This window comes from Arvicanthis niloticus, chromosome 3, assembly GCF_011762505.2.
Source record: "Arvicanthis niloticus isolate mArvNil1 chromosome 3, mArvNil1.pat.X, whole genome shotgun sequence".
NCBI lineage: Eukaryota > Metazoa > Chordata > Mammalia > Rodentia > Muridae > Arvicanthis > Arvicanthis niloticus.
The window spans coordinates 112,228,264-112,242,464 of NC_047660.1; the positions used below are offsets into that span (position 1 = coordinate 112,228,264).

General features: G+C 38.6%; 1 protein-coding gene across 1 annotated transcript in view; it reads left to right on the forward strand.

Moving 5' to 3' along the window:
* The window catches only part of Abca12 (ATP binding cassette subfamily A member 12), a 165,416-nt gene that overhangs the window by 74,935 nt on the left and 76,280 nt on the right, over nt 1-14,201 (forward strand). Inside the window, exons 8-11 of the mRNA XM_034498585.2 lie at nt 286-398; nt 6,157-6,226; nt 11,113-11,231; nt 12,186-12,292. Coding sequence (XP_034354476.1) covers nt 286-398; nt 6,157-6,226; nt 11,113-11,231; nt 12,186-12,292 — 409 coding nt within the window. The remainder of the gene's footprint in view (nt 1-285; nt 399-6,156; nt 6,227-11,112; nt 11,232-12,185; nt 12,293-14,201) is intronic.

A 14,201-nucleotide genomic window follows, 5' to 3' on the forward strand; every position in this document is an offset into this window, starting at 1 on the left:
AAAACCAAAACACCTGCTAGGACCTTTGCTTCCTCACGTCAGGGTCCTGGAGTACAAGTCTTTACAATTCTGGAAACATTAAGTTCTCTGTACTGGTTCAAGAACAGTGTTGGGGGATTTTTGTGCATGAATACACAATGAGGTAATTAAATTACAAAAAACAGCATCTTGTCTTTTATAGCAATCATTTTCTATACTGTAGCCATTTTCTCCTTGAATAACCTTTTGCTTCTGTCTGTGAGCCTTGATACACAATCTGGTTTAATTTGTTTCTCCACTCATTAGGGTGCTGCTGGTAGTGCAGAAGGTTTACCCACGTGTTCAGACCGATGAAGGATTCAACACCCTCCAGAAGTCTGTTAAACATCTGCTGAACACTCTGGACTCCCCGACGCAAGGTATAGCATTTCCATTTTGCTGTATGAATACAGCATCGCAAAGCCCACCAGAAAAATGAGGCAGAATACAACTGATGCAATCATGTATACACAGTATTCTTCCGAGATGGGGAAATGTAAACAAAGGAAGCCATGGTCTGAAAGAGGACAAGTTCCTAAAAGTTTTCTTTATGTAAAAATGAGCTCTCTTAGTGTAACATGTCTATGTTTGGAATAGAAGATGAATATCAGATAGGAAACATAATCAATAGATTTTATATTATCATTTTTTGGAACAAAAGCCTAAACTGAATTGTAAGATTTGTGTCCTATTTTTTTTTTTTTGCTTGATTGTTTGGGCTTTTTGTTTGTTTGTTTTTTGAGAAAAGGGTCTCACCGTGTAGCTCTGGCTGTTCTGGAAATCACTGTATAGATCAGGCTAGCCTTGAATTCACAGAGATCACCTGCCTCTGCCTTCAAAGTGCTGGGGTTAAAGGTGTGTGCCAGCACACCTGGCATGCACCCTCATTTCTATACTTGAATTTAAAAAAAAAATCTGAAAGAATATTTCAATGGTAAAAATAAATGCTCACCCAACCTCTTGAAAATGCATGGTAGACATCATAGCATAAAGTACCTATCAGTAAAAGTCAGTCGTCCCCAGGAAGACAATAGGTAGCATGTTGCATGAGCTGAAAATATCAGCTTTGAATATATAGAATGTCATTACGTAGAAGCCACATGGAGACAGTCGGGTGGACACACACAGGCACATGCAGACTTGGAGCTGTGAGACACAAATCCCCGCTGCCGAAGCAAACACAGGGTAACATTTACCTCTTCTGAATGAATTCAGAATTGTGCTTCCTTATCTGCATTTGCCGGTTTTTAAACAAGGAACATTCTGCTTTTGGATTCTTCTAAAGTAAGCATACTGTGAGCACCAGACAAAAAGCTGATGCTCCCTGTATTGTCTCGGTCGCTTTATGAAAGGCAGGCATTAGAAGCCTGTGTAGAATTTTCAGTGCAGAGTCCGACATCCTTATATACCAGGTTCTGCTGGCAAAGAGATGTTTTCTATCTACAGTTACAGAATTAATGACTCATTTGCATGGTTAATTGTTTCTAATGCTGATGTTTTTATGAACATCAGGAGAGATTTACTCTCTTAAAAGTCTAGCCCAGAGAACAGGCAGTGTGCTAATTATTTCCCGGTTTATTTTTTTTTTAAATATTTGTGTTTTAAAGACTTTTAGGGATTCATGTTTCTATGATGATTCTTCTTTTTTTCATCTTCAGACTGACATCTTAATTAAATGATAAAATAACATAATTAATAATAACATATAAATAATATAAAGCAAAGTGATCATCTCAAGGTTTTTCTCCCAAGAAGACAAGAGTGTATCTGTGATTTAGAAGCCAAAAGTAAACAATATTTCTGACAGCAAAACCCTTTTCTGGTGAATGATGTGATTCAGTTTTCTGTATTTCCATATTTAACAACGGTCAAGATTTGTATCTATGACTATGTTAATGACCTAAAAAATGTTAAGTGTTAAAACACACAATGTGATCGTCAAGGTAACAAGGAAATGCAGCCAGAAAAGCTATTTTTATCTGCATAGTTGGATGTGCCTAGGTCCTCTTTGTTATTAAATCTAAGCACGCGTGAGGTCTTCAGTCTGAGGGCAGTAGTGCAGATCCATTCAACTCTCTTTCCCTAGTCATTAATCCCAGCTTGAACAGAAACTTCATGGCCTTTGACAGTTTCCCAAAGGTATTCCTGGGAATCCTTCAGGAAACTCAAATTCAAACCAGTGATGCTAATTCATTTACAGGAGAGTCTCTGACCACTTGCCATCTGTGGCCAGGTCACCACATGCTTAGTCTTGGAGGTTTTCAGTCATATATTTGAAGGTTATGGACTTGTTCCCTAGGCTTTGTGTTGCTGCAAGGCACAGGGATGATTTGACTCATAGTAGCTCTCACTGCAGCACTCTTAAAAATGAGGAAAGCAATAGTACCCTCTATGTGAATGCTAAGTGACTTTATTATCAAAACAATTCTGAGATATTACCCATTCCACACCTGCCTTGACATGTGTTACTCCACCAGCAAGAGGCCAGTCTGAGAGTGGACCCTGGACCTATCTGTTCCCAAAGCCAGGTCCCTTAAGCTCCTTTATAGATGACCCCACTCATGCATCCTTTCAGACACACTAGGACACATATTTCCCACTGAAACATGTCAGTACCTGCCACCGCCAAACTGCAGAACTTCTATTCAGCCACTGATGGGGTATGACATGTCATGCCACACTTTTTCCCAAATGACAAGTTTCATAGCCATGCCCCAGTATCCGACACAGTCTGATACCACCATGCTCCCTGCTCCCTATAGCATGCCTCTAGTCCAGCCTGAATTAGAAATACACTTAGGGCACCTTCAAAAGCCTCCTCATCAGCCAGGAAGACATGCTATTGTCTCCTCTCTTTGTGATAAGGTATCTAAATTCTGTACTCTGCCCCAGGGGTCTCTGGATCTCCAATACTAAGAACTTCCTTTTATGAAGACTGAGTTTCAGGAGCAGAGGTCACTTCTGTGACTCATGAGCACGAGCTTCTTTGAAAATTCATAAATCCAGTGAAACAGTATTGTAATACAGAGAACAGGGTGGGCAAGACTGCTGGGAGTGGGGGAACAAGCATTCGCCTTGATAATCTGATGACTTCCCAATGTGTATTATGACACGTATATGTACCAACATTCGCACACATGCTGTACACACATGCAATAATAAATAAGAAAGTAAAGGTTAATTAAAGCAAAGTAAAGCCCCCCCGGCTTATAGCCAGCATAGCATAGGTGCTTTGCACATCCATGCATATTCTCATATTATTCATTACAGCCATGGTAGGCAAACAGGCTAGATGCCCATCAGCACAGGCATAGATAAAGGATATTAAGCATTTACACACAATGAGATTTTGGGGTGTTAAGAACAAAACAATTATAAAAAATTCAGGAAAATAAGTGAAGCAAGGGAGCATTATGTTAAGTGAAATAAGCCAGGCTCGGAAAGACAAATACCAGGTTTGCTATTATATCTAGAACCCAGTTTTAAGTTTAGGTAGATAAAAAGGTGATAAATAGGAAGAAAATTAAAAAGGAAACCATGAAAAGAGAGAAAGAATCTATAGGGAGAGATGGAAATTAAAAGAGAGTAGTGGAATGTATGTATCATAGAAGCGGAAGGGTGACTTTATGGAAGTATAAAGAGGTTCAGCAAGCAGGAGAAAGAAGAGAATGGAGTATAATGGACAAAGCATAATGATATACACACGCAAACACAGACACACACACAGACACTCACACATACACACACACAGACACACACACATACATATATACACATACATACACATACATACACATATGTACACATATACATATACAATGTAATACACACATATATACATACACACATATATGTACATACACATATACACACATATACACACATATACACATACACACACACAGACACACACACATACATATATACACATACATACACATACATACACATACATACACATACATACACACATACATATACAATGTAATACACACATATATACATACACACATATATGTACATTCACATATACACACATATACACACATATACACATACACACATACATACATATATACGTACATACATACTATATATGTGTATGCATATTATATGAAAATGTCACAGAGAGTGGCCAGCGAGGTGGGTAAGGGTGCTTGCTAACAAGAATGATGTTTTAAGTTCAGTTTGGGACTCACAAGTAGAAGTAGAAACCCAACTCTCAAAGTTGACCTCTGACCCCAACACTTATTCTGTAGTGTGCCTGAGAAATCAATTGAATAAATAAATACAAATAGAAAAACGTAGAAAACATCACAATGAAATCCATTTCTTTGTATACCACTACCCCAAAGTAATAATAATTTAAAAAATAAACTTCACTAACGCAGAGGGTTATCTAGGTGTCTGTGGATACCATTTTATACATGCCTAATCCAACAAAAGTCAGAGAAGTAAAATCTTGCTTTTTAATGGTTTTAATATGTTCCCATTCATTTTGGTCTGTTTAGTCTACTGATAAAAATATTTCTTCCCAAATACTTCATAGCCTTCAGTGGACAGAGGAAAAAGTTTCCATTTAAGTTCAGAGCTAAGCCTCACTGATTACATGAAGTTAATTTCTAGTGATTCACTTTAATGGCCCGATGGAAAAGAGAAACTTTATAACCAGAGTGTGTACAAACACCAACCAAGTTGCTGATAAGCCTCACACACAAGTTCAACGTGAGCAAGATGGATCTTGGGGAAAATGGCCGTACAAAGATTTCCATTGAAAAATCATAAAACTCAATAGATTTCTGGCCTTAATTTTTCAAAATATGGGTATCAAGTGAGTAATGTTAGCACCAATACTAATTAGGTGTATTTATTGCGGGTGTCTTTGCTGCTGGTCTTTTAACTTGATCATACATGTTCTATAAGGTGGACAATAATATTCAATTGCCCTTTGGATAAACCTCAGAAAATTTCACTCCACTGAACAGGAAAGCTGAAAAGGCCATTCTGACAGTGACTAGAGGCCAAGCCAACTTAGACATGAACAATTCAGAAAATAGATGGGGACGGGTGTTAAATTCTGGGATGTTCTTTTAGCTATTCATTTATTTCAATAGGACAGAAAACGTTTAAAAAGCATGGGTCTCTGCATAGCTTTGCACAAGGGCAGTTTTTGAAGACTGGAGGGTGCACAACCTAGAAACGACGGGAAAATCATTAAAGTGGCTAATGTAATGTCCTATGGAAAACAGCGAGGCTACTGTTAAAACACTGCAGCACCCAAGCATCCTGGCCCACTGTGAACAGCACCAGTGTGAGGATAGGAGACTGATACACTTCCTAAGCGAGGTGGCCTGATGCCCTGGAGTTAGTGTTTTCATTTATGCCATGACTGCTTAAGAACTTTTCATTTCCAGTTTTCATGTTGTTTATGCACTTGCTTTCTCTTTATCATTCAACTTACATAACAAGCAGAATCATTGACTTTTTTAACTTCAGGGGACAAATCTCAGCGGTTACTATGGTTTCACTGCAATCAGTTTAGTGGTCCAGTTCCCCCAACCCCCTGCCACCTCACAGCTTCTTGTTTGAGATGACGACTGCACAGTCCTGTTTACATTGGCCAGTGCTCATTTGTAGCTGCATGCAGTGATCTCTGCCTGCTCTTTGCAATAAAGTAGATTAGTGAGAGCAAATGTTTCCTTGATCAACATCAGAATTGCCCAAGTCTGTGGATGAGGGGCAGAGGGAGGGGCAGAGAAAACAATCCAGTGACACATTAGACTGGAAGTGGTTTCATTTGATTAACAAATTGCTTGGTGCTCAATCTTCATTATGGTGTTTGAAAGTCACATGTGGAATCAGGTCTTGGGACAAAATAATATGGTCTGATGTGTGAACGAGAAACGAATAAACTGGGAGTTTAATCAACAGGCACCATTTTCTACAAATACCTTACATATTTCCAACAAAAAGAAATTTGTTTAAAAAAATTGCACCTTCTTGTTCCAGTATTAATTTGACTTATGGCATTTTTTAATTTTTTTTATTTTAATTTATTTATTTAATTATTTTTTGGTGTGGAGTTACGGAATCTTTGGACAGACACCTTCTATGTTGACCTATGTATTATTGCTGTAGGTGACAATTCAACGCACGTGTGGAGTGATGATGATGAGCAGACACTGTCCCCAAGCAGTCTGGCTGCACAGTAAGTTGTGTTTCCAAATTGTGGGTTAACTGGCTGAAGAAACAAGGCCTCTCATAAGCCCCCTTATCTTATCAGCACGGAAAACCATGCTGAATCAAAGGGCATTATCAGACTGTTGTAAAGTTGAAACTAATTTGGGCATATTAGCCAATAGAGTTTTGATAACATAGTATGAGGAACTCTTTTCCAATTCTGGGAAGGACTCTGCCTGTCTGGAAGGGTGTCTTTGCGCCTGTGAGTAGAGTGTTGTGGGCACTTGTTTCCAGATTCATAAGGCCTTTCTCTATGAAAAATTACATAAGCATCTGTCTTAGGCTGTTCAGTCCCTGTAGCAAAATTCCTCAGACAGGGAAGCTGATAAATGTTGGAGACTTATTTTTCACACTTCTGGGTAAGCCTAGCATCAAGGTGGGAGCAGATTTGATGTCTGAGAAGAGCCTACTTTCCAGATCATAGTGGACACCATGTTTCTAAGGCTGTTTTTATAGGCTACCAATCCCCTTCATAAGAGTTTTGTCCCCAAAGACCTGATCTTCTAAGGTCATCATCACCTTGACACCTAGAGTGTCAATATACAGAATTCAATACATTCAGACCACAGCAACATCCAGAATTCTTACATTGCTATTTCTTTGGAGTTTTAAAGAGTCAAAATGTTCTTAAAGTCTAATCAAGATAATGCAAATTTTGTCTCCTCTCAGTAATATTCACATAGCAGGGGGAAAAAAGATTACAAATCATTTAATTTTGGACTTCCCTAGGAAATGACAGCAGTCACCACGGTGTCTAAAGACCACAGACGTGAGCAGATTTTGAAGGAACTCATAATTAGGACAGGGAATGCAAGCAGTTCCCTGAATTATCAAGCTTAGGTAAATTTGGAGTCTAGTTGCTCTTGTGGATAAAGGTTGCTTTTGCTTGGTAAATCACTCTATTGTGGTTCTAAGAACTTAGTCACACCAAATATATCTTTGTAACTAGTAGAAATTTGCACAATTAAAATTGAAGAGTATAAAGGCAAGGAGAGGTTGCTCAGTGGTACCAAACACAGTCAGGGAAGAGCCATGAAGTTCCCCAGTGTGGTTGCTTAGTAAACTGACTAGAGAGAGCAGTAATGTGCTATACATTTGGAAAAGGTAAGGAGGGGATGGAGGGATGGCTCAGCAGGGAAGAACACTGGCTGGTCTTTCAGAGGACCTAGGTTCCATTCCCAGCATTCACATGGAAATTCACATCCTTCATTACTTACTGCCAATCCCAGAGTTCTGGCTTCCACAAGAACTGCACATACATAGTGCATAGGCATACGTGCAAGCAAAACATCCATACACCTAAAAAATTTACAAAATGAGACGGGTCTCATGGAGCTTTGGTTGGCCTATACCTTGCCATTTAGACAAGAAGGGCCTTGAACTCATAGAAATTGGCCTGCTTATAGGTTCAGAGGATTAAACATATGTGCTATCATACCCAGCATAAATAAAATAAAATAAAATAAAATAAAATAAAATATTTTTAAAGGCCAGAGAAAAGGATTTTTGAATGATTTTGTCATGAAGAAATCATATATGATTGAGGAATATACTTAAAATCATTTAAGCCGCTGGAGAGATGGCTCAGTGGTTAAGAGCACTGACTGCTTTTCCAGAGGTCCTAAGTTCAGTTCCCAGCAACCACATGGTGGCTCCCAACCATCCGGCATTGGGATCCAATGCCCTCTTTCGGCATGTCTAAGAGAAAGTGATAGTGTACTCATATACATTAAATAAGTAAGTAAGTAAGTAAATAAATAAATAAATTTTTAAAAAAATCATTTAAATATTATACAGTGTGTACATACTGAAGTATTGCATTGCATCTCATAAATGAGCCTGCTCTTTATTTTTACACATCATTTAAAATAAACTAAATTAACAACCAAAAATACTTATTTTAACTATTCTTTTTTTCTAAGATTGAGTTTAATGGAAAGGTCTCTACAGGCAAATTCTGGGTAAAACCTATTTCTGGTTTCTCCTGGCCCCACTTCCATCCTCCATGCTGGCTGACCCAGGGGCTTCTCGCAAAGATATCTGGGACTTTTGATATACACCCTAGATAACCATCACATATAATAATAACTTAAAAAACTCTTTAAACTGACACAGTGGATGCTTGTTGCTGATACTAGGGATTCCTGTCAGAGCCTACAGGCATGCATAGCCTTGACAGTACTCAGCACTTCTGTCTTGTAAATCCCTCAGCAGTTGCTGTCAGCTTATTAGAGGGAATTCAATACCCATAAGGTGAGTCTTGTTGTGATTGATGAAATTAAGAAGTTTCTTTAGACTTTCTTTCCATTTTCATTTTAAAGTAATCACACCATGGCAATAACGGCACAAGACAAAAAGGCTTTGGGCTTAGTTCTTTCTAACGACAGCTACTCAATATCACTCTTGTCTTATAGCTTTCCACTATTATTCATGTTCTAATATCTATTTAAAATTTATGTGCATGTGCACTCTTGTGCACGTGCACATATATGTGCATTTATATCCATCCATAACCTACCTTTTATTGTAAGCACTCTTGTGAAGAAAGGATTTCGTATAAAGGGTTTTAAATTAGTCATTTAAAGGACTCACGGTGCTTATGCCAAAGCAGTGGCATGTATATGTCGTCTAAATTTTTGAATATATTAAATCATTTTAAAAGTTGGCATCAGTGCTTTCTACAAAAGTAGGGGGGATTCTATGCTTCTCCTGGGTCACTTCAAGTTCACCTATTGTGGGAGGTTAGGCCAACATTTTGCTACTGATCACTGGTTCCTGGCAGAGCTGGCTCTGTGGTGTTGTGTATCCTGCAGTGGGAAACAGAGGGAAGGAAGGTGCAGGAAGGTTAGGTCCACGAGGACCTTCCTACTGGAACCAGTGCACACGAAGCCATCCAGAGATACCTCAATGGCAGACAGGTTCAATGGCTAATATCTTTGTAGCTTCCCATGTCTCTATTACAGATAAATGTATCTACTCAAAGCTCACAAAACTGTAGGTGCTAGGTAGTCTTTTACGGTCAGAAAGGATGGAGTATAAATTTAAATGGGTCATTTCTTCAAAGTGTTCACTAGAGACGTGTTTATTGTGAAATCTGTACAAAGGAATGAAATAAATGGATAACCCCAAATAATAGATACGCTCTATTTACAGCTATTTCCATAATTCTGTTGGTCTCTTGTTTGGCATTTTGTGTCCCTAAAGCTTGACTTTTAGTTTATCCTTAGCATTTTTTAACACATCTTCCCATTTTCATTGATATTGTCACATATTCCAAAACAATGGGTCAGGGTCATTTCTTTTCTTCCTCCAGCCTTATCTATCTATCTATCTATCTATCTATCTATCTATCTATCTATCTATCTATCTTCTATCTATCCATCTATCATCTATCTATCTATCTATCTATCTATCTATAATCTATCTATCCCTCTCTCTCCTTCCTCCCTTTCCCCCTCCTTCCTTCCTTCCTTCCTTCCTTCCTTCTTTCTTTCCTTCCTTTTTTCCTTTCTTCCTTTCTTGCCTGATCTTTATGACCTTGGATGGCTGATTGAGAGACAGTACCTTGAACTTATCTGCATACAGGCATGACTCAGTGTTCTACAGTTAACCTAGACAATGAAGTTGGCATTGTTAGCCATCTTATCCTGCCAGGTTATTATTAGTTATAAGGCGATTTAGCTTGGAAATGCAGCTGAAAGATGGTTCCTTTTATTTGGGCCATACAAGTTTGTTTAAACCTATACTCCCTTTCCTTTATTCATCAATTGATAAATGACATTGATTACTTACATAGGGGCTTTGATAAATGATAGAGCGAAGTGTTGGAAGCTTGGAGATCTAAGGCAAGCAAACATGGAATTTTCCACAGTCTCTAATCAAGGAAATACCTAACAAGAGCTTTTAGAATCGGTGCTTTAAAATAAACATCTGTGATCCATCAGAATGGCTCAGTGGGTAAAGACCTTTGCTGTACAATCTGGTGACTCTAGTCCTATCCCTGGGTGCCCTGTGATGGAAAGAGAGAGCCAACTGCAGCAGTTTTTCTTCCTGTATCTGTCCACACATGTTCTGTTGAATTTGCACTTCTTATTCCCCCACAATAAAGAACTGTAAAAATTTAAAAGTCTAGGCAGGTAGCTCAATGGTAGAGCCCTTGCCTGGCATGCACAAGGCACTGGATTCAATCCCCATCACCAGAAAAAAAAAATAAAAAGAAAAAATGTATAAGATTTGAATCATAATTAAAAGTTAGTCTTATGACCAATAAAATGTGCTCTTGCTGCCAAGTTGGAGACTTTTCCTAGTGTTGGCTTATTTCTTTTTAATGTTCCTTCAGGATCCAGAGTCATTAGCCCACATTTAAATATCTAGAGGCTTCTTTAATATTAATGCTTTTTTTCCTATATTACTAGCAGTGCTAGGAGAGGTCTCAACACTAGCATTTTGATAAAATACAAGTTAGTATCTGACAGAACCTGTTATTAGTCATTTTGCCTATTGTTCAGCATAATTCAAGGCATATGTCTTTCAAATAGGGTTTAACACTTATTCTCTCTTTGTCACTTAAAATGTAACAACAGCCAGTGATGAAAGAAGCTACAGAATGGAGAAGTAGCCTCTCATGGTTGAGGTGTCAGGGAATAAACCACACACGCACACGCACACAGATGCACACGCGTGCATGCATGAGCACACATTCAGAGGTGTACTGCCTCTGTACAGCAGGGCTTGGTGAAGTGGGGGCACCTAATTTCACAGGGGTTTTGGTACTCAGGACAACAAATCACAGTTTAAATGACTTTGCTTCCATTTTTTACAAGGCTGAATCATATATTCTCATCTAATTTACAGGCTCCTGATCCTGGAAAATTTTGAAGATGCCATCTTGAACATATCATCAAATAGTCCATATTCTCCTTATTTGGCGTGTGTGAGGAACATGACTGACGACTTGGCTAAGGGATCACCAGGTGATGCTCTCAACTCCTCTCATGATTTCAACTTCTGTTCTAATTGGTTAGGACAGTAACTTATCAAAGGAGATTTGTTTAGAAGAAACTATTCTTGTTCATAGTTATACTTCTGTTTTAGCGAAGTGATTTAATATTAAAGTAGAATTTCTAACTTCATTATGCTGGCCTATTACTGCTACTTGCACCCCATGGTCAGCTGAACAAATTTTAGTAGGATGGTTTCCTACTGGATAGTGTGATAAAGGTTACCTGGACAAACTTCTTAAGAATCCAGAGTCACTGGGAGCTCATGCAACCCTTCATGACCCTCTCTGTGTCTTAGTGCTCTTAGGCTGTTGAGAAATTAAGACAAATAATCAAGAATTCCAGAGATCTTGCATATTGCACGAACAAAGGCAACCAAGTGCCAGACAGCTTCCTGCCTTCACACATTCAATTTTCAATTTTCAACCTATGTAAGCGATCATAAAGACTGCAACCAAACATTTTTGACCATTCTCATACACATTCTTTTTTTCTATACCACACAGTTTCAATCAAACAGTGTAACATATATTTAATCCTAAAGTTTGTTTTCCCCTTATTAAATCATGGCTGAAAGTATATTGGACACAGTGACTATACAGTCTATTTCCCCCAACATATTCCAACCTAGTGTATCCCAGAGTCAGAAGTAAAAACATTATTTAATTCACAAAGAGCCAAAACTGTGCAGTACCTTTCCTAGAAACATTTTTTTATCTCTAAGCAGCCTATCTGTGAATATTTTAAAAAATAATAAACTCTATAGTCCACATGGTTCAAGGAAAGGCTAATTTTCATTCATTTTATACTGAGCTTACGACATTATTCTAAAAAATCTTTGCTGATAAGTCCAGATAAAAGTCTCTTTCCCATGTGTTCCCCAGGTAACCTTGTGATTCTCACAAAGTCATTCTTCCTCCTCTGCAGACAATCTAAAACTTTTGCAGTCCACAATTCACTTTAGAAAATCTGTCCTTCAAAATGGCTCCTATGAGGACAGCTTCCCTCCATTTCTTGAGATCCTGAAATCCAAGGTAAGCCAAGAAGGGAAATATAAATAACGAAATAGCAACACTTTTGGTGATACTCTAGGAAGATTCAGTTAAAAATGTCTGATGATTACAGGTGACCTCCTTTCCCCTGCAGCTCTGCTCTGGCCAAATGGTGACAAAGGTGCTTGGTTTTACATAACGTCTTCGGTGTCAGTCTTGGCATGAGATGATCTATAAGGGCCCACGGACAATGTTCATAAGCATCCATAAACATCTCACAATGTAGCTACCTATTAAGCTCATCATTTGAGAGTTCGTTGTATTATTATTCTTAATTTGTCTTGTCTTTCGCTTTAATATCTGTAAAAGAAGATTTCAAAAGCTTATATCCTGACTTCATGGTGCACAAAGGACTCAAATATCAGCAGATCTGTTTTTCTTGTCATCACGCCAGACACTAAGAAGTCATATTAAAATTCGTGACCCTGGAGAAGGAAAGGGAGGAACCAAACATGTAAATCTCTTAAACTTGAATCAGCTCAAGCTCACTTGTCTATTGTTCACACAGTGTACAGATGATCAGGAAATTCATTTTTAAAGCAACTCTATTAAGTCTTGAAAACGGTTTTCCTAGTAAGACCTGCAGTTTAATTGGATTTATGTAGCCTGGGATAAAGTTAAATTAGAAGTGGTTTATTTAGGGCAAGCAAGTGATTTGCTGTGTGGTAAACAAGCCGTAATTAAGCAGGCACGCAAAAACATTATGTCCATGTATATTACAGATAAATGTGCTCATTAGACGACCTACCTTTTAGCCCCACTTTTCCACATGCATCAAATTTTCTAATGTGCTTAATTTAGAGTTATATTAATTTATGCAAATGAGAGAGGAGTACATTCACCCAGAAAGCTCTTAGTCATCTTTCAAGAATCCGTGTAAATGTCAATTCTGCGACACTGGTTTATCACTTTTCCCTCATTTTCCAGACAGCTATGCCCCCTTCATTTATTTGACATGTATACTGAACTATGATATCATCCTAACAAAACTGCTTGCTGATAGGTCAGGATAAAAGTCCCTTTCAGATGTGCTCCGCAGGTAACCTTGTGATTCTTACAAAGTCATTTTTGCTCCCTCCTCTGCAGACAAGAAAGACCTCTGCAGTCCACAATTCACTTTAGAAAATCTTTTCTTTGAAATGGCTCCTACGAGAACAATTTCCTCTTTTATTTATAAGACAATAATCTCCATCCCCCAAATTCTTATAATCCAGCCAGGGGAGAACTCAGGAAGGGAGAGTCATGATTGTAACGGAGTAAGATAAAGGATGTGATGTGCAGGCCGACAGGGTTCTGTGTAAAGATGGGCTATCCAACTCAGATTATGAGGCACAGAGGTGAAAGGAAGAAACTTGGCCAAGAATGTAATACTTACTCTGAGTCTTGAAGGCTGTGTATCGATAATTAGGTCACATCCATGCATTCCAGACACAGAAACTCGAGTTTGTAGGAAGCCAGAGAGGTATGAGCTTCAATGATGGTTACCTGGAGTCACAGGAAGGAGAAGGTACCTATGGGAAAGTCAGGAAAGCGGCTTTAGAGAAAGACCACGCCCAGGTCCTACGGACATCTTCTATTAATTGAGGGGTTTGAGGTTGGATTCAAATACGAAGAAGGTCAATTTTGTATTTTAGAAAGAGATTAGATTGGGAGAATATTAAATGGACACGTCTGAAATAATCTAAACGAAGAAAGAACACAGCCTGCATGGAGTCAGAGCAGTCAGAGAACAAAAGAGAGAAAGAGCTTCAACTGTGGTTTAGGAGGTCAACCCGAGGTGAAGAAAGAGGAAGCCGGAGCTCCTGGAACTGAGACTTCCGGCCTTTGGAAGACGGTCTCTAGCTAGCATCATTGTTTGCTCTGTGTGTGGGGTATCACTTCACTAGAGTAG